This window comes from Lepidochelys kempii, chromosome 3 (assembly GCF_965140265.1).
Source record: "Lepidochelys kempii isolate rLepKem1 chromosome 3, rLepKem1.hap2, whole genome shotgun sequence".
Classification (NCBI taxonomy): Eukaryota; Metazoa; Chordata; order Testudines; family Cheloniidae; genus Lepidochelys; species Lepidochelys kempii.
Genome location: NC_133258.1, coordinates 33,336,852 through 33,363,906, shown reverse-complemented (window position 1 = coordinate 33,363,906; position 27,055 = coordinate 33,336,852). Strand labels below are relative to the sequence as shown.

At 41.5% G+C, this 27,055-nt stretch overlaps 1 protein-coding gene across 1 annotated transcript in view; it reads right to left on the bottom strand.

Moving 5' to 3' along the window:
* Positions 1 to 8,670: 8,670 nt before the first annotated feature.
* CMPK2 (cytidine/uridine monophosphate kinase 2) overlaps positions 8,671 to 27,055 on the bottom strand; it is a 20,159-nt gene continuing 1,774 nt past the window's right edge. The window contains exons 2-5 of the mRNA XM_073336082.1: positions 26,775 to 26,889; positions 25,468 to 25,669; positions 12,802 to 13,035; positions 8,671 to 10,724 (exon numbers count right to left, since the gene is read on the bottom strand). Of these exons, the coding sequence (XP_073192183.1) occupies positions 10,601 to 10,724; positions 12,802 to 13,035; positions 25,468 to 25,669; positions 26,775 to 26,889 (675 nt within the window). The 3' untranslated portion in view covers positions 8,671 to 10,600. The remainder of the gene's footprint in view (positions 10,725 to 12,801; positions 13,036 to 25,467; positions 25,670 to 26,774; positions 26,890 to 27,055) is intronic.

The window sequence follows — 27,055 nt, the reverse complement described above, 5'->3', positions numbered from 1 at the left end:
TCTTAACAATGGCTAGGCTGCGGGTGTTTTCAGACCACTGCCCATCATGCTGACCAGTACTGTCTCATTGTTTCCTCGCATTCCCCTGTCTGTTTGTCCATCTCCACTTGTTGCCTCTTGTCTTATACTTAGATGGTAAGTTCTTAGGAGCAGGGACGGGGACGGGGGTTTGTTCCTTTTTTGTACAGCACCTAGCACATTGGGGGTTCTGGTCCATGACTAGGGCTCCTAGACACTATACTAATACAAATAATAATAAATAATAAAAATTATAGCTCTATAGCTCTTGAAGACTCCTCCAACAGGGATCTTGCAGGAGGTTTCCACTCCCTTTGTGCTACCCAGGGGCTGAGAGAAGGATCCTAGATTTAGTCTGCAGAAGAGAAGAATGAGGGGGGATTTGATAGCTGCTTTCAACTACCTGAGAGGTGGTTCCAGAGAGGATGGTTCTAGACTATTCTCAGTGGTAGAAGAGGACAGGACAAGGAGTAATGGTCTCAAGTTGCAGTGGGGGAGGTTTAGGTTGGATATTAGGAAAAACTTTTTCACTAGGAGGGTGGTGAAACACTGGAATGTGTTACCTAGGGAGGTGGTAGAATCTCCTTCCTTAGAAGTTTTTAAGGTCAGGCTTGACAAAGCCCTGGCTGGGATGATTTAATTGGGGATTGGTCCTGCTTTGAGCAGGGGGTTGGACTAGATGACCTCCTGAGGTCCCTTCCAACCCTGATATTCTATGATTCTATGATCCAGCATTTTTATCAAAAGAAATCAACTGTTTTTAAAAATATCTGTCCCTTCAATCAAAATGGCTTGTAACCTGTCCTTTTGATTTCCATGTTCTAACATAAGCATCTAACTTCTCATTTTAAACCCACCGCTACTCCAACACTTTTTACTTTTATGGTGTATCACTGTAAAGCTGAAGGTGATTATCTTAACAGAAAAACCACCCTTCTTAAATTTGAAATTGTCATAGAGGTCTTACTCCCCCTAGTGGTTTAATTTATTTCCAGAGAATCTATAGAAACGTAAAAAAAAAAAAATCATAATCAAATATTGTTGAAAGCTTTGGCCCTAATATAACCTGCTGCAGATTTGCTTTTACACATGAGTGTGTTTATAATTTGATTAATAAAAATATTTAAGACGTAAAAGGTTCTGAAGCAGATTTAAGCCCATACACAGAATGAAACATGTGGATCTGAAACCACCATCAAATGGGCAACATTTCTCTGTGCTTGATGGAATTTATGGCACCAAGCAGCTTGAATTCTGATTACTCATGTAAATTGTGTCCGATCATTTCCCTATGTGGAAAAAACTGTGTAAGAGACAGGAAATTCTATAAGCTTCCCCGAACAGTTTCCACCAGATTGTTTAGTCAGACGGAGATGGTGCTGGCCATCCTGCAGGTAAGACCCCATAGCACACAAAGTTCTTCATATCCACATCAAGCTTGTGGGATCCGTCAGAGACCCCTGTGCTGCATCCCCACCCTCTGCAGTTCTCAGCATGGCTTCAGTGGGTTCAGTATTCTGACTTTGTCTTTTGGCCCAGAACTCTCCTAAAGAGGAGGCTTCACAGCACAGAGAGTCAGAATTAGCATCACAGCAGGAAAATACTCTCAATACCAAGAGGCAGCCCTCCCCTCCTTCGCCAGTCTCCACAGACATCACTGGGGATAATCAAGTTATGTTTGCCTACAGATGCCACCACTAGGCCAAGGCAGTGCAATTCAAGACCCTTGCTGCTTATGTAGAGAAGGCAAATAGCCTCCAGAAAGGGAAGAGTCTGATTTAAAAATAGGAGGAATGTGTCAGAGGGAAGTGCTGCTGCTACCCTATGCTACTATCCAATAATGTCATTTACACTGGGCAGTGTTCTCTTTAAAATGTTTCAAATATTTCACACAGATTTAAGTTGCCCTAAGAATGTTATTCCTCCTATTGAAATACATGAGGAGAATTATACTTTAATTTTTTTCCCACTTAAGGTAAAATTTCCTTCTCAGATCTGAGCAGTGAATAGGTTCAGAAAGTCTGTTGACTCAACATCTGCACAATTCCTATTAACGCCAAAGAGAGTAGTGGCCATACACAGAAACCAGAATAATAGATTCCACATCCACTTTGGGGATCCCCTGAACTCTGCAGTGGAATTAAATATCAAAGCCCAAAGTGACCATCAGTAATTAGCACAAACCAAAATCCCAGATCCAAACACCCACAAACTTTGAAGACATTCAGATCCAGATTCAAACGTTGACTCATACCATCTCTAGGGATTATGCATGTAGCATTAATATCATTTGGATGCCAGGAGACAGCAGAAAACCACAAACATTATTGATGCCCCAGCTCTGCGGGATCTAGTCAAATTGGATTTTGATCTTTCCCTCTCACATTCAGCCATAACACGGACCTGATGAGGGAGCTTAAGCTGGGAAGCAATTTGCATTTTTTTCCACAATGTAGAGAGACTTTTAATAACTGTGAACTCCCCGTTTCTGTATCAAGGGGGAACAAGCCAAATCCAAGCAAATTTCTCCCTTCCCCCAAACAACTGTTTCTTTCTAGGATAGTCCTAGAGATAGGCACATATGATTTTACTGTCGAGTCCCTGTGGCTAATCTGCTACATTTATGCCTGGAGGAATTCTGTGCCAAAAAACTTTAAAATTCTGCAAAATTCTGCTTATTTATTTGTCAAAATAATGCAATATAATCACACCAGTTTCTCTTATTTTTGTAATTTATTTAAACTACTACACAGAAAAAAATCAAAATAGCTGTTCAGCATTTCCTAAACATATGAAAGTTAAGTTACAAATACTTGGTAACCAATACCCTGCATTCCAGTTATAATCCTGGATTATCATTTAAATTACCTTACAGAACACCAAACACCAAAAGAAAAGTAAAGTAGAATGTAATTTTAAATTGCTCAGACTTTCATATATGAAAGTTATACAGTTTTGCTAATCATTGTCCTGCATTTTTTAAAATGGGTAAGTAAAATACATCCTGAGCTGAGATCCCCATTCTGCCACTCTGACACAGGAAAAAAAAAACAAGAAAGCATAAAGATCTTGCTCGCTTTCTTGTTTTTTTCCTGCTTTCCTTTACGTTGCCAGCAAGAGAATGACTTCATAGCCTGGTTGTTAGGTCACATACCTGGGAGGTGGACTACTCAGCATCCAGTCCCCCTCCTCCCATGACTCTTTGATTGAACCCAGCTCTCCTACATACCAGGTGAGTGTTCTCACCACTAAGCTAAAAGGTATAAGGTGGGCATCAGTAGGAACACCTCTTCTATTTTGTATAGAATGAAACAGGTGCCTAACTCGTTAGGTGCCTAAGCCTCCTAACCAGGGGAGGGTTCCTGGCTGTGGATTGCGAGCAGAGAAAGGCACCTACCTGCAGCCCTATCTCTGAGGGAGGGGAGGGCTGAGGACACAATCCTCTTGTCAGTAGCTCCGATTGGCTGGCTTAAATGGCTTCCTGCCTAGCCTGCTGGCTTTTGTGGATCACAGTCTAAGGTGCCTATCTCTCCCCATTCAACCTGGGCTTTGTCAATCACAGTGTCATTCCTGTGATTTTCTAGGTGTCTCAGGGTTAGGTGTTACAATGCTCAGCATCACAGCACCTCAGTCCCTTTGTGGAACTGGGCCATAGTTCCTTGCTCCTGGTATGACATTCCTGTTAAGATTTCACTCTGTGTTTGTAGCGCCTAATGTGCATCTTATTACAGAGAGCATGGCGATGAATGGGTGATGTGGTTTTAATTATGTAACCCTTCTGCCAGTCAGAGTTGGCAGCAACAAGGGCTGGGTTCAGTATCGAGGGGTTCCTTTTTAACAATAAAATACAAAACTGGCTTGAGCCCCCTCCCAGTGACCTGAGGCAATAGTTCCCCTCTCACAAGCACAGAGTCTGAGTGTATCATAAAAACTTTTAATAAAAGGATGGAAGTAACTCAGCGTTAATTTGGGAAAACATCACAAATAGGGTTCATAAACATAGACCATAAGCAAAAGACTCACCCCCAAGTAAGTTGGACAGTGTCTTTTCCCCCTCAGGTTCTTAAGTCCAGGAACCCAAAAGTCCCTTTAATGTGCCCGTCCCATCTCTGCACCCCACTCACAGTTGCTGTCTTTTATCAGTGCAGACCCAGAGTTCAGAGGTGCATCTGAAGGGTTTACCTCCCACCCTGGGTGGAGGGGTAAGGAGGCACCTTACACACTCTGCTGCTCAGGCATTCACTCACCACTCCTCTCTGCCAGCTGCCCTGCCAACCAATCACCATGCCTCTCTGTAGGGCTGTGCTCTGGCCCTCTCCACCAGACACCTTGACGATCACCACGCCTCTCCACCCGCCACCCTCTCGTTGCTCCTCTCCACCAGCTGCCCTGTGCCTCTCCGCTAGCCACCCTGCCAGCTGCTTGCTCACCATTTAACACAGCTCTCAGTGATTTCAGGGAGCCTTACTGCTGCTGCACACTAAAGCAGGCCTAATACTTAGACCTAGGTATCAGTGATTTCAGTTCTACACTGTGTAATAAGATTCTCAATTGAGTCTAAATTAGCTTTTTTATTATAAACTAAAAAGAGAACAGCTCAAAAAGTGTCTGCTACCCTTAAGCAAGGCCCACACTACCTAGATACAAATACCCTCTGTCTAATCACTGGGCTTTGGAACTCATGTCCCCTCCTTAGCGAGTGCCATTTAGTTGAGGGTGAGTCCCTCCATAGGGCTATGTCAAGTACTATTCTGCTGCCCTCAATTCACACAACAAGGATAACAATCCTTTATTATTCCTGTCCCAGAAACAAGGAGACTGGGAATCCAACACCAGCCAAAAATGACCATTCGGGCAAGCAATCCCATCATGCTGAGCACCTACACAGGGTGGGTGTGCCCGTGCAAACGAGATCAGCTCCTGAAGTCCTCTTCCACAGCTCATCACTAGATGTCAGCGGAGAGCTCATTCAAACTCTGCTTACAATTAAAATAGACCATGCAGAGCTGGTTCAATTCAACTTTTCATTTCAAACAAAAGGATATTTGCCTGAAATTTTTGATTTTTTCATCAGAAAAGCAGGCACTTTCTGCATTTTTATTTAATCAAAAACACAATTCTCCGTCACAAAAAAGATTTGATGGAATTGTTTTTCAATCAACCCTCTAGCTATATTTTGTATCTGTTTCTCTTACATGGCATTGATCTTTTTCTTTTTTTCTGTTTCTAAGCTAAGCCCTATGCCAATCAAAGCAGGGCTCTCTGCAGGAGCCAAAGAGATGGTCTCTGACTCCCTAACAGCTGCAGGGGGCCAGAAGCAGCAGAGCAAACAATGGCAGTGGCAGAGTGAATATCGGTCAATGTGAGCCAGTTGCAGCAGTGGCTGCAGCCACAGAGGTAGTGCTCCATGGGGTGGGAAGTGAACTCATGTGAATGCACATCTGAACTCGAGGTTGTCGCTGACCAAGGACAGCAACTGTGAGTTGGGTGCAGTGGAGGGAGAGGGGAGTGGTGTGTCAAAGGAACATTTGTTTACTGGACTTTCACACCACAAGATGAGAAATTAGGCAAAGGACACTGCCTGATGTACTCCGGGATGGGTATTTATTTTGCTCATTGGCACATGCTTTAGAATCGTGATTGTGGTGTTTTCCCAAAGTAATGCAGGGTTCCTGGTCTCTTTTTATTATAAGTGTTCTTTGCTATGCACAGACTCAGCGCTTGTGAGCCGGGAAGTATCGCCTCTTAGAAGCATCCTGGGGTGCTACTTAATTTTCCCAGATTCTGGGTGGGGGTTTGAGATGATTCTGTTTTGTATTAAGAGGAACCCTTAGATATTGAACCTGGCACTTGTTGCTACCAACTCCACCAGGCAGAAGGGTTACACAGTTGCTGGCTAAAAGCAGAAATATAAGTGACCTTCCTCCCCTTAAATAGCCCATTTTCCACTTACTTACTGTTACATGGACCATAAAACAAACCTCTTAAAACATAGCATTACATACATGACACATACATTATATTATTGGGGAATACTCATCTATGGGACAGTTATGTGCTTGAGTCCAGTAAAAAAAAAAAAAAATCAAAAACAATCAAAAGTGAGAAAGCTCAAATGATCACAGAGACATTTTTCTAGCTTGATGCATAGTCAGAGCACCTCAATTGTGCAATTCTGGTCTCCCATGTTTAAGAAAAATTAATTCAAATTAATTTGCTACTAAGATGAATGGAGGAATTGAAAACCTACCTTACGAAGGAGACTCAAAGAGTTTGGCTTGTTTAGCCTAACCAAAAGATGGCTGAGGGAAGATATGATTGCTCTCTATAAATATATCAGCAGGATAAATACCAGGAAGGGAGAGGAGTTATTCAAGTTAAACACCAATGTGGACACAAGAACAATTGGCTATAAACTGGCCATCAACAAGTTTAGGCTCAAAATTAGGTGAAGGTTTCTAACCATCAGAGGAGTGAAGTTCTGGAACAGTCTTCCAAGGGGAGCAATGGAGACAAAAAACATATCTGGCTTCAAGATTCAGCATAATAAGTTTATGGAGGAGATAGTATGATGAGACTGCCTACAATGGCATGTGGCTCATCAGTGACTGCCAGAAGCAAAAATCCTCAACTGTTGGAGATGGGACACTATATGGGGAGCGCTCTGAGTTACTACAGAGAATTCTTTCCCAGGTGTCAGTCTGCGGATTCTTGCCCAAATGCTCACGGTCTAACTGATCATATTTGGGTCCGGAAAGAATTTTCCCCTGGTCAGATTGGCAGAGACCCTGGGGATTTTTTACCTTCCTCTGCAGCATGGGGCCTGGTTCACTTGCAGCTTTATACTAGTGTAAATGGTGGATTCTCTGTAACTTGAAGCCTTTAAACCATGATTTGAAGATTCAAGTAACTCAGCCAGAGGTTAGGGGTATGTTTCAGGAGTGGGTGAGATTTTGTGTCTTGCAATGTCCAGGAGCATATAGGCGATACATAGAGCCTGTGGGGTAAAGTGCCCCCGCAAGATTTCTGCTTGGCCTGGTGGGGTTTGGGGGGAAGGAGACCTCTCTCATTCTCCCACTGTGCCTGCCCCCTGGCACACTTGGCCCCTGTCCTTGGCAGTTAGGCCCAGGAAGGGAGCAGGACCAGCCACTTCTCACACCTGCCACTCCAGGTCGCTGTGCAGCACAGCAGCTGCCTGAGAGTGTCCAGCTGGGGAAGGGCCCAGGCCCAGCTGCTGGGAACAGGGGCAGAGCGAGATGAAGTTCCCTCTCCTCCCCCGGGTATGTTTCTGGCTCGCTTGGCCTCTATCCCCACCAGCTGGGCCAGGAGAGTGTATCAGCCACTTTGTTAGAGGCTCCTGAAATGTGTTGTATTTCAAAATCAAAGTCTTGACGAGCTAAACTCCACTGAAGGTTTTTGTTAGTCTCTTTGACTAAGGACAGTGTCTTCTCATAAGCTCACGAAAGCTTATGCTCTAATAAATTGGTTAGTCTCTAAGGTGCCACAAGTACTCCTTTTCTTTTTGCGAATACAGACTAACACGGCTGTTACTCTGAAACTTCTCAGGATGGGTGGCTGTTCACCTGCCAATATGGCAGTGATGAGACCAAAGAAACATATTTTCTGATTTGTCTCCTAGCAGCAGAAGGCAAAAATACCTCATGGTACACTGGGCTAAGGGAGAATCCTTCCCAGGCTCAGAAAACCTGCCATGGGGCCACCTAGGCTCAAAGGAAACCCTTCCGTTCTGTTTGGCCTGTCCAGAAGCTGTTTTTCTTGAGAGTGGGAAAAGCTTGGACACAATAAAATAAACTTGTAACCCCTCTTTTGCTTGCTGCAGCGCTGTGGTGGCATTCCTTCTCGTAAATAACTGGCACAGCAGGGTTCAGTAAGGATCAGTAGTTGAATAGCTCCTACTGCAAGACACACTGATAATTGGTCAGTCGGAGCTGGATTCATTGACTTAATGGGACTACTCACATGCTTAAAGTTAAGCATGTACTTAAGCACTTTACTGGCTCAGCACCTGGCAAGATCAAGCCATAACTGGCGCTCTTGCTGTATCTGTATGGGACTATTGCCTGAGCCTAGGGTTACATAAGTGATTAAATCAAATCCTGACCTCTTGCGGTATGTCTATAGTGCAGTAAAACACCTGCAGCTGGTCCCTGTCAACTGACTTGGGCTGCAGAACTACAATTGCTGTGTAGATGTCAGAGCTTGGGCTCTGAGGCCCCCTCAGGTCATTAACTTCCCCTGTAAGATGGGGTGGCTGAGCCCTGCGACCTGGTCAAATTCCAATATGTACTACCTACATAACCCAACCACAACTGGATATTATATTCTTCACTTCCTGTTCTAAATGGTTGTGTAGTCCTACTGCTTCCATACCTGAAGTAGCTGCATTTCAGTGGCTGCTAAAGAGACATCCTTATACTTCTCTCACCCACCTTATAGGGAGGTTTGTAAAATATAATTAATATTTGTAAAGTGCTTTGGGATCTTTGTAAGAAGAAATTACAGAAATCATCAATAGTCATCAACAATTATCAAGTATCTGTATCATTATCTTTAGCATTCTGGCTGGGCCATGTGCAATAGTGCATATAGAACTTTAATTCTAACAAAGTGAAGAGAAAAGAAAGGAACACATTAGCTTCAACAGTCTTGTTTTATTGTACTGCCTGCTATATATCATAAGTATATTAGCTCCAAGGAATGTGAATAGTCCATAAGGGCAAATAAGCTTGTGTGGGTAACTCAGATCTCATTAGCTCCATTACCCTCCTTATCAATACATTCAGGAAAGGCAGAAAGACAGACAGCCTGGCTTTACTGGAGCTCTGCCTGACCAAGGAGTACTTGCATTCCATGGGCAGAGCATTCACTAGGGTTGGAAGAGGTAAGACCCCGAAAGCTACAGGACAAGTAAACCCCAGTTATCCAACCTCTGATTATCCACATTTGGTTATGCTCTCCACATCTGAAATTCCTTTATCCAAAACTGATTATCTGAACACTTCAGATGTCTCCTAAGACAAATGTACAGTATAATCATAATTGTGAGTTCCTATTCTAGGCGTGTGTAGAGGGCCACCAGGCACTAGTGCGATACAAGTAATTAATAATAAGTAAACCAAATAAAATGTAAATTAACTAAATAAAAATGTGTTTGAATGGTTTTCTTCCTATTCCTATTGAATGGTTTTCTCCCTTGCATACACACGCTTTGCTGTGATGGAGGGTAATGCCATGTTCAGTCATGCTCACGTACACGTTTTTAGAACATTTATTTACAAGAGATATTTATAGAGCAATTATGCTTATTTAATAAAGGAAATTAAATATAAACAAGATTAGAAATAAAATGCCATGTAATGTAGGTTTCCATCTTGAATTTCAGTTAGGCCCTGACCCTGCAAAGACTTACACACATGTTCAGCTTTATGCCTGGTGAGTAGCCCCAATCTGGGTACCCACGTGTATAATGTTGAGCCTATGAGTAAGTCTTTGCAGGGTAGAGATCGTGTCCAGCTACCTCTGCATAAAACATATGAATAGAAACCTCAGTACAGATAAAGTGCTGAAAAAACTGACTAAAATGAACGATGCAAGTAGATTCTCCTTGTCTTTCTGCTTTACATTAATTCCATCAGAAGGCCAGCAAATAACATTGAGAGAGAACATTAATGCATTAAAAAATAGGTTGGGGGAAAAATCTATGTAGAAAAATATTCTGTTTATTATTTACAAAACGTTTTATATGTTGATTTCCTCTCAGGTCCCCGTTTCTAATGTGCCAGTATGCAGACTCTGCTCTCCTTCCACCTGCTTCTCTTTCAAATGGTTTGACCTGCAGTTCAGATCTTTCCTTTTTTTGTATTGACGTTTGTATTTATTTACTCAGGGCCTGATTTTTCAGAGCCTATTACTGACGCATGAGCACTCATAGCTTCCACTGACTTCAACAGGAGTTATTGGTACCCAGCACTTGGGAAAATCAGGCCCTCATTTATTTCACACTTCTGCAAGATGCCCATCACGCTAATATCCAAATGCCAATGTTAGTAACAACACTGGGACTGTGGTTTCCAGGTTTCTGAATGTTGGATCATTTAATAGCTTTACTGTTGGACTATGTTTCAGATTCTCCTCCTGATTCTGCGTTCCTTGCACACCCAAAACTCACACTGAAGTCAGTTGGAGTTTGGGTATGCAAGGAATGCAGGATCAGGTTTTCTATGCAGTGATAGAATAAAATAACGTTGTTAGAAATGCCAGCACATTCCTATCACCGTCTCATATACCTGGTACGTCCCTAATGATTTGTTGGTGGCTGCACCAGGGATGGTGGACAGCATGTGAGTTGTATTTTGCCCTATATACAAAGTACATTAGGCAGCAATGAAAGAGATAGTATAAAAACACTGTTTAGATTGGGTAGAGGAAAGGGGAGACTCTTCTGCCTGAGAATTCTGGAGCAGCTTATTTGGATGGAAAAGAGCTGAGTGCAGTGCATTTCCAGGGAGGAAAAACAGAGGAAACAAGCAAACTCACTGTAAATGCTGCCACACAAAAGCAGCTATAATGAACCACAGTGTTTTTTAATTAGGTGCAAAACAGTCCTCAGAACCTCTTCTCTGGAGGGGCTGGCATCAACCTCTTGGCATCCAGGGTTCTCCATCCTTTTGTATGACTCTTCAACTCTATTTTAAAAAACAATATATAAAAATAAAACAAGTGATACATTCTATAACTATCAAACGGCCATGAAATGAAAAGGTATATCTGACTGAAAATGCCCTGGCTGCAGAAAAATTCTAGAATGAAGCCAAAAATTAAATATACTGCAGTGTGCCACAAGGCACAACAACAAAACATGAACAGTTATTTATGAAGATGGGATTCACAATATGCACACTCACCGCCAAACCAATTTCCTGAGACAAAACAGTGTGCTCACTGCAGGGGATGCTCCTTTCCCCAGGTCTGTTTGTTTTGCAACGGAGGGATCCCATAACCCCAGCACAGGTTCCTTTTATTCTGCTCTGATTTCAGCTAGGAGCTGCTTGTTCCCGTGAGACAACTTTCTCTCACCCTCCATTTATCTTTCTCCCTGCTGCATACGCAAACAGTACTACAAAAACCTTGCTGCTTGGATGGCAAGCAAGCAATTCTTATAAAACATAGCTCTTCCACAACTAGCCTCTGAGGCGTGTATGAGCAATGAAGGTTGTTTTCTCTACTCCTACAAAATGGATCATTTCAAACCCACTCAGGCTTCTACCTGAATGACCAACAGAGCAAGATTCTGAAGTCACTCCCAAATCCAGGTGGACCGTATCTAATGAACAGCAATAACTAAGGGCCATATCTAAAGCAAGATTTTGTACAGAGATTACAGCCAAGGGCATAATAGAGGGAAAGCCAAACGGCATCATACCACCCTCCCCCTCCCCCACTCTTTCCCAGATCCTACTGCATGAATTGTATGGGGCTGGGGCTCTGCATGTGCAGAGGAGTGTGGCTGGGTGTGGTTTAGGTCAAAATTGGGAGGATGGTTATTCTACCTGGCATTATACACCTCCAGATATGTGGAAGCTCTTGAGGATGTTCCCATGGAAGCTACTGTGGAGTACTGCAGTATTAAGCTCCTCCTCATTTCCCAGCTCTGCAACTTCTATGCCACCAAACCTCCAGGGAAGAGGAGTGCTCCAAAAAGCTCCTGGCAGACCAGCTGAAAAGGAAGCTGTGCTGCCAATGTAAAGAGGGTCCTGGGGAGTGACACAGCTCCATGTAGATACCCAGAGATTTGAACAGATTTCTGGATATCTAATATCTAAGTAATATTTAAGGTGATGCCCCCTTTCCACTCCACTATCGTGAAATCCTCTGGAATAATGCCTACAGAACTCTGTTTTGTGAGTAACTTATTTCTTCTCCCAGGAGAAAAAATTAGCTCAACCCAAACCAACAGGCTAGTCATTGGCACAGATAATTAAGGTATGCAAGATAGTTAACCAGAAAGGAAGTCTAATTAGCTCTCTCATGCTAGGATGAAAAAATGCTTCTGCCACTGCTATACTTTTCCCTGTAGTGTTTGGATTCTCCTTCCAGAGTTTTTTTTAGTTCATGATCATATGTAATTATGGAGCATAAAACATCGTTTTTACAATTTGGCAAAAACAGTGAGACTTGTGCAGTCTCTTAATACATCATTGTCAAGGTCAATTTTAGGTTTATAAAATCTAGCTTAGCCCCCAAAATCAGATAATTAAATTCTGAGAAGTTCTATAACTTTTTTATGAAAATGGTCAGCATTGCACACTCATAGAATTTTCCAAAAAAAGAGCTTAAGCTAAATTCTGTAATGAATAATGAGTTTTCAACCTTATGAAATACTTCTGCACATTCACACTTATTCTAATACAACAGAGCATGGTGATGTTGAAAATGCAGTCTTTCACGTGAGATCTAAAACCAAGGTTCTGGCTTCTTGTAGCCATCAAAAATGGGAGTAATTACTAGAGGTGGGCCACAACTCTACCTTCACTATGAATTTCTTTGAACTTTGGGGATTAAGGAAGTTATTCACCTCAGGCCCATCAGCACATCCAGTCATTCAAACTGGCAGGATATACCCTTGTCGGTCAGTATTACTTGAGTAACAGGACAGTCTAGGCATATGGAAATCCTGGCCCCATTGGAGTAAATGGGAGTTTTGCTATTGATTTTAATTGGGTGAGGATTCCATCTCTGGTCTTATTCATTATTAAGACATACTTTTGGCGAAACAAACTGTTAGCTTCTAGCTCGGTTTCCTCCTCTGTTTTCTCCAGACCTCGTCCCTGCAATCTCCGGATCCGCTCCTCAGGACTAACTGTCAACAGCAAGACAAGATCGGGCTTGAGCAGGTCCTCAGGCCACTGGTACACCTCATGTTGAGTTGGAGGAAGATTTTGCACTTTTCCACTTATTTCAGTAGCAATTGCATAGGCAGCTGTGCTGTGCCAATATCTGTCAGGAAAAGATACAGGAATGGGATGCATACATGACCATTTGAATAAATACATTAACATGATAAAACCTCCTAATAGAAGGAACCACTTACATAAAAGAAATCAGTACTCTTTAATAATGCTAGCCTAATACACAGTCACAATGCGTGGGGGACCATTAAGATTTTGTACCCATAAATAATTGATCAAAGTAATAAAACAAAATGTGATCAACGGCTCAATGTCTAGTTGGCAGCCGGTATCAAGTGGAGTACCCCAGGGGTCAGTCCTGGGGCCAGTTTTGTTCAACATCTTTATCAATGATCTGGATGATGGGATGGATTGCACCCTCAGCAAGTTCGCAGATAACGCTAAGCTGGGGGAAGAGGTAGATTCGCTGGAGGGTAGGGATAGGATCCAGAGTGACCTAGACAAATTGGAGGATTGGGCCAAAAGAAATCTGATGAGGTTCAACAAGGACAAGTGCAGAGTCCTGCACTTAGGACGGAAGAATCCCATGCACCGCTACAGGCTGGGGACTGACTGGCTAAACAGCAGTTCTGCAGAAAAGGACCTGGGGATTACAGTGGATGAGAAGCTGGATATGAGTCAGCAGTGTGCCCTTGTTGCCAAGAAGGTTAATGCCATATTTGGCTGCATTAGTAGGAGCATTGCGAGCAGATCTAGGGAAGTGATTATTCCCTTCTATTCGGCACTGGTGAGGACACAGCTGGAGTACTGCATCCAGTTTTGGGCTCCCCGCTACAGAAAGGATGTGGACAAATTGGAGAGAGTCCAGCGGAGAGCAACGAAGATGATTAGGGGGCTGGAGCACATGACTTATGATGAGAGGCTGAGGGTACTGGGCTTGTTTAGTCTGCAGTTTTAGAGCATTAGCCTGGTGACTCTATGACAGACTGTTGATTATCCACTTCTTAGGGACTAAGATTACAGAAATCTTAAATTTAGATTTGTTGTGTATATATACACTATGATTACAATCATTTTATACATTTAGGAACATTGTGATGTTCTTGTGTTGGCTTGGTTACATTAACCCATGTTTATCCTTCCATATATTACATATTGTCCCCATATGAGGTATGGCATTTTAAAGTACATTTATGTTAGGGTACTTTTGTTCGGACACTTTAAATACCGATTTATTACCATACCCCAGTAAACATGTGTTCTGTGTGCACCAATTACATCTTCATTGACACATTTCCATATTTTCAGTGATATTATACTATTTTACAGTTGATCCTATACTTATGACTGGAATTTTAGTTTCATTTTTAAACCAAGCCCCTTGAATGATATATTCTTGGGGTGCTTTTTCCCGATGGTGTTGGTACGTCTGAGAAGTTTCTTTCAGTCGTGTATGTGGGTCCCACAATTCCCCAGTTTTGGTATTAGTTGCTTGCGATACGTTGGCCCCTACTGTGTATGCACCATTTGTTACACTTGAGCTCCCTACACACTTTTGTTAGATTATATTCCCTCTTAACTACAAAAGTATGTTTTCCTGAAGTTTCTTGCCACTCTTTTGTTAATATCTTGGATGTTAATCCCAGTACCCACACAGAAATACATGCCTTATTTGGTACATAGAATGTCCACATTCCCTGAGTGTTTTTTATAGTCTCAAATGGAATGACAGATTCTGTTACCACAGTGTGCCTTATTTCCCCATCTTCCACATTCTTTCTTCCTATCATCCCCTTTACCGGGTTTAGCAACTTGATATTCCTTTAATGAGTTGTGGAGAGTTTTTGTACTGGAAAATCAGTTACCTGGATAGAAATTTGTTTTATTCCCTTTCACTTTGCTTTCTTTTAGCCTTTTTTCTCCCTTTGATCCTAGTGAAATAAATGCTGCTAGAGTAAACATGATCAGGGAAACAACTCTAACATGACTTTGTACAGGACTTTTTTTTTTTTTTTTTGCAGAGGTTGGCTTCAAGTTGTTGCCCACAGTAAGTTTACTCTGGCTAGGACTTTGAGTAAATCTATACTGTTATCTATCACAATACGGGAATGTAGACTTTCCAAAAGCTTTTTTAAAACGTTCCCCGCCTCAGAGAATTAAGCCTGGAGGCTGCTTTCAGATTTTGAGATTTTCCTATACTGGTAGTATATCAAAAGCAGGAAACCTACTACACAACCAGTGAGGCCACTGGGTGATTAAGGTCTCCGTATCACCTTGGAACACCCAAGAAGAAAAAAGCCAATATAAACAACAAGGAGTCCGGTGGCACCTTAAAGACTAACAGATTTATTTGGGCATAAGCTTTATTTTGCCAAAATAAATCTGTTAGTCTTTAAGGTGCCACCAGACTCATTGTTTTTGTGGATACTGATTAACACGGCTACCCTGTGATACTTAAAGCCAATATAGAAGAACTAAAGAAATTTGCATTCATGTTTATAGTTAAGAAATTATAGTAAAGATTAGTTTACTAGAATTCTTTGAGAGGATTAACAAGGATATAGCCATGGTGATTTAGTGAATATAGTGTACTCAGATCTTCAGAAAGTCTTTGAATCCTTACTGAAGGTTTTTAGGCAAGGTGAGCTGTTATGGAACAAGAGAGAAAGTCTTTTATGGATCAATAACTGGTTAAAAGATAAGAAACAAAAGGCAAGAATAACTAGTTAGTTTTTAGAATGGAGAGAGGTAAACAGTAGCATTTCCAGGGATCTGTACTGGGAAAAGGCAGAATCGTTAAATGATCTGTATATTGAAAAGGCAAACAATGAAGTGGCAAAAATTTGCAGATGATACAGAACTTCAAGATAGTCAAGTCCAAAACAGACTTTAAAGAGTTGCAAAGGGATTTTACAAAACTGGGTGACTAAGCAGATGAAATTCAATGCTGACAGATGCAAAGTAATGCACGTTGGAAAAACATAATTCCAACTATAAATATAAAAGAATGGGGTCTAAATTAGCTGCTACCATCCCCCAAAAAAAGAGGTTCTGGAATCACTGTGTATAGATCCCTAAAAACATATGTGCAACAACCATAGCTGAAAAAAACAGCACAGAAAAAAAAGCAACAAAAATAATCAGGGGTCTGGAACAACTTTATATAAGAAAAGATTAAGACTGGGACTTTCCAACTTGGAAAAAAGATAACTAAAGGGGGAATACAACAGAGGTCTATGAAATCCCGACTGTTGTTGAGAAAGTAAATAAGAAAGTGTTATTTACTACTACTTTTATATATATATATATAAAAACACAAGAACTAGGGGTTACCAATTAAGATTGCTAAGCAGCAGGTTTAAAATAAACAAAAGGAAATAAATTCATAGAGGTTAATAACATAACAAAGAAATAACTAACAAATAACAAATTCAGTACAGAGAACCATTTAGCCCTGGCCACTGCTCTGGTCATTACAGTTGGGAGGTTGGCTACAACAGAGGTAGATTTACAATTATATTTTTATAATATAATCATGAATGTCATCGGCCATCCAGTTTCTGTACAAGCCAGATTGGGGAGTGGCAGGGGCTTGGACACTTTACTACTACCGTTTGTGCTTTTAGATCCTGCAACAGGTTTTTTGTTGTTGTTTTTTTTTAATGTGGGGAACAGCTTCTGCTGGATAGGAATACTAAGGAGCTGGCTTTACAATCCCCCCCCCCCCACCACTATCTTTACCACTGCCTTTTCTTTCTAGCCCAAACCATGAGAAATTCTCTTATCCACTTTTTCTCTGGCTGTGCCACAGCTGCCATAGCTTTACAGTTTACTTTCTTAATCCTTCTGAAATAACCTGGTTATTTACAGTCTCTTTCTTCACAACCAGCCTTTCTGCCAAATTGCCGGTAATCATTCACTTTTCCTATTGTACCATATCTACTTTTAATATAGTGTTTTCAGTTAGGCTGTTACAAACCACTGGATTTATTTAAAATTTAGCTTGATCTACTACCCAGGGCAGGTGTTTTAATACTTAAAGTTGCCTTTGCTCCTGTATTAATTAATGCCACCAATCATTATACGTTTCCTTCTGTCCCCTCTTCCATGTAAGATTTACCAATTACGCAAGGCTGTAATTTGGCTACTAACATTTACCTTTAGGGCAGGGGTTGCTAAGGGTAAGGCATTTTTACTGAAATGTGGAGCCACCCTGATACAGACCTGCCAATTTCATCTGAGCCAATTCCGGGGATAACAAGCCATAAGAACTCGCTGGCAGATCTTCTGTACCTGTTCCCACGGTTTCAACAGCCTTAACTCCTGGTTGCAGCATTGACTGTGATCTAGTCCTTGCCATCAAATCACTTAAAGCAGCTAGCAAAGTCTTCAGAGGTTGCCCATCCAAACGCATCATATCTGCCCCTCTTTCCTGAGGCTGAGCCCATACCTGAGCTCGCAACGATCCCCCACTAGACACTCCACATCTCCTACCATGCCTTGTCCTATTTCATTGCAACTACCACATCCCATATCCGTGTGCTTGGAGCCATTATAGCCTGCTTGACTGCTGTAGGAAACATCACTAACCACTTTCCAAGAAGAACTACCTGCTCCACTTACTACCCTTTCTGCCTCCCGAGCTGATTTAATCAATTCAACCTGATCTCAATCTATCCAGGATCCTATGAACACCTTAATAGGTTTCCTTAAACCATCAAAGATCAAATCTGTCAGCTGTTTTTCCTCGATTTCAACCAGAGAGCATACCAACAACAACCTAGTACAATAAGCCAGAACAGATTCTCCTTCCTTCTGATGTATCAACAAAGCTGTCTTTCTCAATTCAGAGGGGGTCAGAAAGTATCGGGCTACCTTCTGGATAACACTGTCTCTGTCACCTTTGTTTAACTTTGCCTCAATTTCTGCCAACAAAGCCGTTCCTTCCATAGGGCCAGCACAAGTTATCAGTTCTCTTTAATCTTCAATATGTAAATGTTTTCTAACCATGTATTCCAACAGCCAAGGCAAACACGTTTTCTTAGTCAAAGAGTCCATTTGTTCACCCAGCACCGATTTTTTAGTTTCAGTCAGAGGACGATTTACTTCCTCTTGTATTTGCCATGAAGGCTGACACATTTTTGCTATCACTACTGGCTGGGCTGCTGGATACCCTGGAAGGGGCTCCTCTTCCACCTGTATATTTATTCTTTCTGGACATGTATGGGTTAAAGCTGTTATCTGCTGAGCCTTGGTTACATTTTTTGCTACAGCAGTTTGAAAGTCACGTGTCAGGCTTCCATTCTGCAATTTTAGTTTTTCCACTTCTTGTTCCAAACTTTTTTGCACAACATCTCGCTGATGTTCCAAAACATCTCACTCCTTTACAAGCTAATCTATACCACAGGACACAGCACCGATGACATGTGCTGCTGTTTGGGCTTTCTTGGGAGTGTAACCCTTTGGATACACCAACATCAAGTTGTCTAAAACTTTCTCATGCAGTGCGGGGACTGCATCAGCCAGACATGGATCAGACCCCAAGCTTTTAAACACCTGTCTTAACAAACACTCATCAACCACACCTGGAGGCTTCAGGGCGTCCCCCTTGTCCTCCAGTTCGATGACCCTTCCCTGTCTGCATTTGCGAAACATCATTGACTCTGAGAATGGCCAATATAACCCCGCTCACCGGTATACTTCCCTCTCTTCATACTGTAACTAAATCTGGCCCCCGAGCTAGAATTAATATAAGTCAGAACTGATTCAGAACAATATTTAAATTAGTCGGTTAACACCAATGATTCAGGATACCAAGCTCTTAACAGGCAACCACTTCAGAAACAGTTTGATTCAGTTTAAAGACCCATTCACTTACACATAACAGCAAACCGTCCTCTGCTACCAAATGTTGATAACAGGGGGCGCTACTACCCCTGAAATGGATCTTTACTGGCTCCTGGCAGAGCAGATTACCGTCATACCAGTGAAAAAAGTACACAGTAATTATTTTCAATACACAGCAGTTTATTGAGAGGAATTACACAAGTAGTAAAGGGTTATATCAAGCACATAACTCCTATGTTAGACATTAAGAGCTACATATTCCCCTTAATGAGTCTCTTTTTCACAAACATACACAAACAGGCCCTGCGCTAGCCTCACGCAGTTCCTGCTTGGCAAACAGAGGTGATTACCAATTTTATCGATGGCTTCTTCTCTCCGGGTCTGTTCTTCTTAGCTGATCTGTCTCGGTTTCCCTCAAGGCAAGGCCTCAGTTGCCTTGAGACCCCTCTGGTTCACAGTCCTACTCGAACCCACGGAGCAGAGTTTTGGCTACTCTGTCTAGCAGCGTTGCTTCTTTAAGCATTAATTAAGGAATCCCAACAGTAATTTAATTTGCTTGTTTTTTTTACTCTTTTTCCTCAAAGGAGTCACATGTCTTAAAAACATGCCCAGGGGGTGTGTGATTACTAAATTTTACCTAATTAATACTTTAGGAGGAGACTGCAGAGTGGTGCCAACTGAAAATTACTCCACAGTCACTCCCTTATCAATCATTCACTTCAGCCCCCTGCATGATGTCTCTCAACAGGGACGAGATGCCCTGGTCAGCCAATGCTCCGTTCCAGATGTTCTACATGTGTTGTTTGCTTTCAAGTGGACATATCTGCTGACTCAAAGTCAGTACTGATCATACACGCAACATGGAGCCAGTCAGTTTCACCTCTGGCATCTGCCTGATGGTATGAGAAGGATTCTGCTCCCAGAACCCTCTTTCGCAGTTCAGTCATGTCAAGCCATGTTCTCACCATTCATTCAGTATGGCCACACTAATTTGGCACCATCCCAACAAAAAGAGTACTCATATTTTTAACAGAATTGAGGAAATAAGATTTCTTGACTATGCTAATGAACTAGTAAATCTGACAGATTAGAGGACTCCTCTCCACCTGCATTGCTATCTTTTCATCTCTGTAGGGCTAAATGTGTTTTAAATCCAGTCACTTCATAAGAACATAAGAATGGCCATACTGCATCAGACCAATGGTCCATCTCGTCCAGTATCCTGTCTTCCGACGGTGGCTGTTGCCAGATGCTTCAGAGGGACTGAACAGAACTTTCAAACTTTCAAGAAGTTTTCAAGTGATCCATCTCCTGTCATCCAGCTTCTAGCAGTCAGAGGTCTAGGGACACCCAGAGCATGAGATTGCATCCCTGACCATCTTGTCTAATACCCATGGTGGACCTATCCTCCATGAACGTCTCTAATTCTTGTTTGAACTCAGTTATGCTTTTTGCCTTCACAACAATCCCTGCCAATGAGTTCCACAGGTTGACTGCGCATTGTGTCAAGAAGTGCTTCCTTGTTTGTTTTAAACCTGCTGCCTATTAATTTCATTGAGTAACTCCTGATTCTTGTGTTATGTGAGGAGGCGAATAACACATCCCCATTCACTTTCTCCACATCATTCATGATTTGATAGAACTCTCTCATATCCCCCATTACTCGTCTCTTTCCCAAGCTGAGCACTCCCAGTCTTTTTACTCTCGTCAGGTGGAAGCTGTTCCGTACCCCTAATCACTTTTGTTGCCCTACTCTGTACTTTTTCTAATTTTAATATATTTTTGAGATGGGGCAACTAGAACTGCAAGATGTATTCAAGGTTTAATACATCTTGCAGTTCTAGTTGTGGGTGTACCATGGATTTATATAGTGGCATTATCATATTTTCTGCCTTATTATCTATCCCTTTCCTAATGGTTCCTAAAGTTTGCTTTTTTGACTGCTGCTGCACACTGAGCAGATGTTTTCAGAGAACTACCCATAATGACTCCGAAATCTCTTTATTGAGGGGTAACAGCTAATTTATACCCACATCATTTTGTATGTATCATTGGGATTATATTTTCAAGTGTGCATTACTTTGCATTTATCAACGTTGAATTTCATTTGCCATTTTCTTGCCCTGTTTCGTGAGATCCCTTTGTAACTCTTCGCAGTCAGCTTTGGATTTAACTCTCTTGAGTAATTTTGTAACATTTGCAAATTTCACCTGTTTACCCCTTTTTCCAGATCATTTATGAATATGTTGAACAGCATAGATCCTACTACCGACCCTCGGGGGACCCCACTATTTACCTCTCTCCACTGTGAAAACTGACTGTTTATTCTTAATCTTTGTTTTCTATCTTTTAACTATTTACTGATCCATGAAAGATCTTCCCTTATCCCTAACTCCTTTCTTTGCTTAAGAGCCTTTGGCGATGAACCTTGTCAAAGGCTTTTTGAAAGTCCACACACACTGTATCAGCTGGATCTCCCTTGTCCATATGTTTGCTGAAACCCTCAAAGAATTCTAGTAGATTGATGTGGCATGAATTCCCTTTATAAAAGATGTGTTGACTCTTCCCCATCATATTGTGTTCATCTGTGTGTCTGATAGTTCTGTGCTTTACTGTAGTTTAAACCAATTTGCCTGGCACGGAAGTTACGCTTACTGACCTATAATTGCCAGGATTACCTCTGGAGCCTTTTTGAAAAATCCATGTTAAATCAGCTATCCTCAAGTCATCTGGTTATAGAGACAGATTTACGTTAAGATTTACGTACATATCACGTACATATCACATTTGGTAGTTCTACAATTGCATATTTGAGTTCCTTCAGAACTCTTGAGTGAATACCATCTGGTCCCAGTGACTTATTACTGTTTAATTTAGCACTTTGTTCCAAAACCTCTGCTACTGAGAACTCCATCTGGGACAGTTCCTCAGATATGTCACCTAAAAAGAATGGCTCAGGTGTGGGAATCTCCCCACATCCTCTGCAATGAAAACCAATGCGAAGAATTAATTTAGCTTCTCTGCAGTGGCCTTGTCTTCCTTGAGTTCTCCTTTAGCACCTTGATTGTCCAGTCGTCCCTCGGATGGTTTGGCAGGCTTCTGACTTCTGATGTACTTAAAGAAAAACATTGCTGCTAGTTTGTGTGTCTTTTGCTAGTTGCTTTTCAAATTCTTTTTTCATATGCCTAATTATACCTTTACACTTGACTTGTCAGAGTTTGTTCCTTCTACTTTCCCAGTAGGATTTGATTTCAAATTTTCAAGGATGTCTTTTTGTCTCTACCTGCCTTTTTTACTTTGTTATACAGCTATGGTGTTGTTTTTGGTCCTCTCACTGTTGTTGTTGGTTTTGGTTTTTTTCGTTGTTTTTTTTTTTGGTGGGGGGGAGAGGGGATGCGGAATGGGGAGTATACACAGAGGCTTAAACTATATCATAGTATTCTTAAGAAGTTTTCAGGCAGCTTGCAGGCTTTTCACTCATGACTATTCCTTTTAATTTCCATTTAACTAACTTCCTCATTTTTGCTAAGTTCCCCTTTTTGAAAGTGAAATGTTACTGTGGTGGGTTTCTTTGGCATTTTCCCTCTACAAGGATGTTAAATTCAATGACATTATGGTCACTATCACCAAGTGATTCAGCTACATTCACCTCTTGGACCAGATTTTGTGCACCACTAAGGGCTAAATTACGAATTCCCTCTCCCCTTGTGGATTCCAGCACTAGCTGTACCAAGCAGCAGTCATCAATGGTGTCTAGAAATTTAATCTCTGCATCCTCTTCTGAGGTGACATATTCCCAGTCAATATGGGAATAGTCGAAATCCCCCATTAGTATTTGGTTTTCTAGTTTTGTAGCCTCTCATCTCCCTGAGCATTTTTCTATAACCATGACCATCCTGGTCAGGTGATCGGTATTATATTCCTACTGCTTTACTCTTATTATTGAAGCACAGAATTTCTATTCATAGGGATTCAATGGTACTGTTTGAGTCTTACTATATTTGACTCTATGCTTTCTTTCACATATAGTGCCTCTCCCGCACCAGCACAACCTACTCTGTCATTCCTATATATATTGTATCCTGTTATTACTGTGTCCCATTGATTATGATTGTTTCTGTGATGCCTATTAATATCCTCATTTAATAAGTACTTATAAAAATGTTCAATATTTAGTTCTCTGACTTCATGTAATGTAATTGAATGGGACTCTTTTTTTGTTTCACTGTTTCTCTTCCATTCCTACCTGTACTTATCCTCCTCTATACTCTCCTTTTTACTAGGATATGAAGTATCCCCTGTAATAAATTCTCCCCTAAGGTATGTGTGGTCTTCCGCACCAGTCAGTTTTATCCCAGGCCTTAGTTTAAAAACTCACCTGCAACCTTTTTAATTTTACATCCCAGCAATGTGGTTCTGTTTTAGTTCAGGTGGAGCCCATCCTTCCAGTATATGGTCCTCCTTTCCCCCAAGGGATCACCAGGTACTAATAAATCTAAATCCCTCCTCCAAACACCGTCAAATAGTCCATGAATTGGGACCCTGCAGTTCTGTCAGTCTAACTGACCATGTGTGTGGAACTGGAAGCATTTCAGAGAATGCTACCATGATGGTCCTGGAATGTCATCTCTTACCTGGAAGCCTAAATTTGGCCTCCACAACCTCTCCTCTACCTTTTCCTATGTCATTGGTACCTACATGTACCATAACCACTGGCTCCTCCCAAGACCCGCACATAAATCTATCTAGATGTTTCAAGAGATCCGCAACCTTTGTATCTTCAATTTACATTCATCTAAAACAGCCTTACAGCCAGCTGCAATTGGCAGTCTGCCCTCTCTTTAGGTTTGTTGCAACTAGGCAGTAGTGTATTAAGGAATCTTGCACAGTACCTGCCTGCGCTATGCCTGGCTATTTGAGAACTGGACTTTTAGCCATTCGCAACATAGCAGCACCACACACAGCATCGGAACTGCTCTGGTGTTACAGCATTGTCTTTTGAGACATACAGCTGCCATAATTATCTGGTTGTTGTGCTTCATGACCCAAGTTGATGCTGATGACGGTATTACTGTGGCTAAAAAGGCCAATGTGCGAGCAGCAGTCCTTGCCACATGAAGTGCGTCGGTAGCTCGATGCTGAGGAAGAGATCACTATCTGTGCCTGCTGAGTCCACCACCGTTTAGAACTCAGCCTCTGTGCCTCAAGATCCATACGGCAGTTAATCTTGAACTGGGAACCTCATTGTTTACTACTGCTCACCAGTGTGATCCATCTGTTGCTGATGACTCACAGCTGTCAATGTCAGTACTGCACTGTTTCAAGTTATGCTTCCTCCACTGGCTTATACAAGCTGGTGAGAAGTGCATTCACAGCGTGTCCTTGAAGTGTTTCTTCTGGCTGCCTTGTATGCAGTTGCCAACTTTCAGTTCACCAAACTGCAACTGCCTTGGCATTCTAGTATCACCCATCCTCAATAGGTGACCATCCCAGCATAGCTGTGATGAGATAAGCATGGCTTCAATCCCTGTGGAGTGACTACGTTACAGAACTTCATTACTGGTAACTTTATCATGCCATTTGATGCAGAATATGTCATGCAGAGGTCATAAATGGAACTCTTCTAGAAGCTTAATATGATGTAGCAGGTCCAGGTCTCACACTGATACAAGTTAGACAGCACAATTGCTTTTTAAACTTAACTTGGTTTGAAGCTTAATATGTTGCTGCTAGACTCTGCCTGAAAATCTGTCAAATGATTAACCAGCTTTGTTGATACGACTTGTCAGCTTCTTGTCTCTAGTAACATCATTTGACAATGTATTACCAAGATAGTAGAAATCTGTAACAACATTCCGTTCATTGAGTGTTGCTGATGGTGACTGTTCATTTCATGTAGGGTTTCCCCGGCACAGGTTGATACATGACCTCTATCTTTTTCAGATTGTCAGCCTGTACCTTTCTGCAGACTCTGCGAATCTGTCCCTAATCAATTGTATCTCTTCTGAAGTATGTGCCTCTAGCACACAGTCATCGGCACACAGCAGCTCATGAACAATTGCCTCAAAGACCTTCACAGCGCAAGCCTGCTCAGATTCAATTATTTTCCAGAGGATCAGAAATGTATCCCGATACCAGCATTCAGGTCTCCTATAGCATCACTGAGCATTGCTGCACACAAGAAATTAAACAAGAGCAGACCATTTACATAGCACTGTTTAATATCTTTAGTGATAGGAAATGGGTCAGCCAGAATACCATCTACTCATACTTTTTCGAGCACGCCGTCATGAACTAGCCTCAGAATGTCGGTGAATTTTTCTGGACAACCAAGCTTATGTAATAGCCCATAGCCCACGTCTCTGTTGATGTCAAATGCTTTAGTCAGGTCAATAAAGACAGCATAAAGGTCCTATTTCTGTTCTCTGCATTTCTCCTGCATCTGATGGCCTACAAATATCATAATATGCCTGGTTAAAGACAATACTATCAAGCTGCCTTTTTTCATATGCACTTAAACCACCAATCAGAATTAAGTAGAAATACATAAATATTTTCCAGGCTACTACCAAAGTAATGCTAAAGACAAGAAAGATAACTCAGGTAGCTTTGCTTGTCACATTGAAAGAATGGATGGTCACATTCAGACAACAGGAAAATATTTTTTACAAACCTGTCTACAACCACAGGTGACTCGGTGGATGCTTTTGCTATTTCTGAAGCAACAATGTAGTTGCCCAGAGCATAAAATGCCCTCCTGATGAGTGTTGGTTCATCATCAAAAGTCTTCCTCCACTGGCTGATACAAGCTGGTGGTGACCTTAAGAGAAGTGCATTCAGTGAGTCCTTGACCGACTGGGTTACAGTTGTTTTGCCTACAGTTAACATACAAATACAAAATCTTTAGACATATAGCATGGCACAACATAACAATTAGCTTTAATTTTTAAAAATGCAAAAGAAAAGTTATTTTCCTTTAATCTGCAAAACACATTTTGATATATTTATCTAATATCTTACTATGTATCTTGACTGTTGTTATACGATAGGGTTTTGACTATGCCACAGTATGTTTCTATCTGACTATTTGAGTTCTTATCACAGTTTCTGTGTAGTACCTATAAGAGTATATCAGAGCTATGTTTGCTTGCGGGGTTATCTTTACCTGCACCCTGTCTCTTTAAGGATTTGGAGCTCTGCTGAAGAGATCGAAGGGAATACAGCAGTGACACAAGAAGTGATTCCAGGAGGGTTGTTGTATGTTGTGCTCCAGTGAGACTGAGCTGGTGTGGGACTTGTCCAAGGTGTGGTTTGTTTATTTATATTGTAAACCCCCCATTTAAAACACCCATGCTTTGGAAATGTAATACCTAGTCAGAGTCATTTCCCCCTTTTGCCAGTAGCCTGACTCTATTGCCCTTTAGGCCATCTGCTCATATGGTAACTTTTCTACATTTCAGTTTCAATAACTTTATTGACATGGCAGGGTACGCAGATGTTGCCGAATTAATTCCTGGTATCATTCTGTTCACTTCAGTGGAGTGACACTTGATGAATTTTGCTCCCTGTTTAGGGGTGGTTCCCTACAACTGAAAACGCAGAATGCGCAGATCTTCAGAGGCATTTACAATGCTGTTCTGTGAAAAGCAATTACTGGTCGCTCAAAAGTACCTTGATTCTCCCCTTCTTCAAGAGACTAAGGGCTGAACTGTGCACAACGGCTCTTGTTTCCAATATTCTACTTTGCCTACCTGAGTGCTCTTCCAATGACATTAGTAGGAAATTTGCACATGAAGTGAAAAATTGCTTTGGAGTTGAGGAGAATTTTGATCTTTGTGACTTGCTCTTCTGGGCTCTGCCAATCACTTCTGAAGTCTTATTTTTGAACATCTCATGAGCCTTAAGCATGCACAGAAGTCACGTCAGACAATATTTTAACAATTATTCAGTTGTGATTCTATATTCACATTATGCACCTACCTGTTGCATCTAATCCTTCAATAACTATGACAGGAAAATCTCCCTTTTTTGAATGCTTGGGGCATTTATCCACTAGATCAAGGACAGCTGTGGCTTCAGGGATAAACGATGTGCACTGTAATAAATGTAACATTGATTACTCAATGAGCACCCGGTACACAGGTATTTTTCAAAAGACCATATTTAACTGGAAAGGGTAAAGTTTAATACAGAAGGACAATACAATTTTAAGACAGACATAAGAATCAAAGTCTTTGATTTGAACAATCCCAATCTTTGGT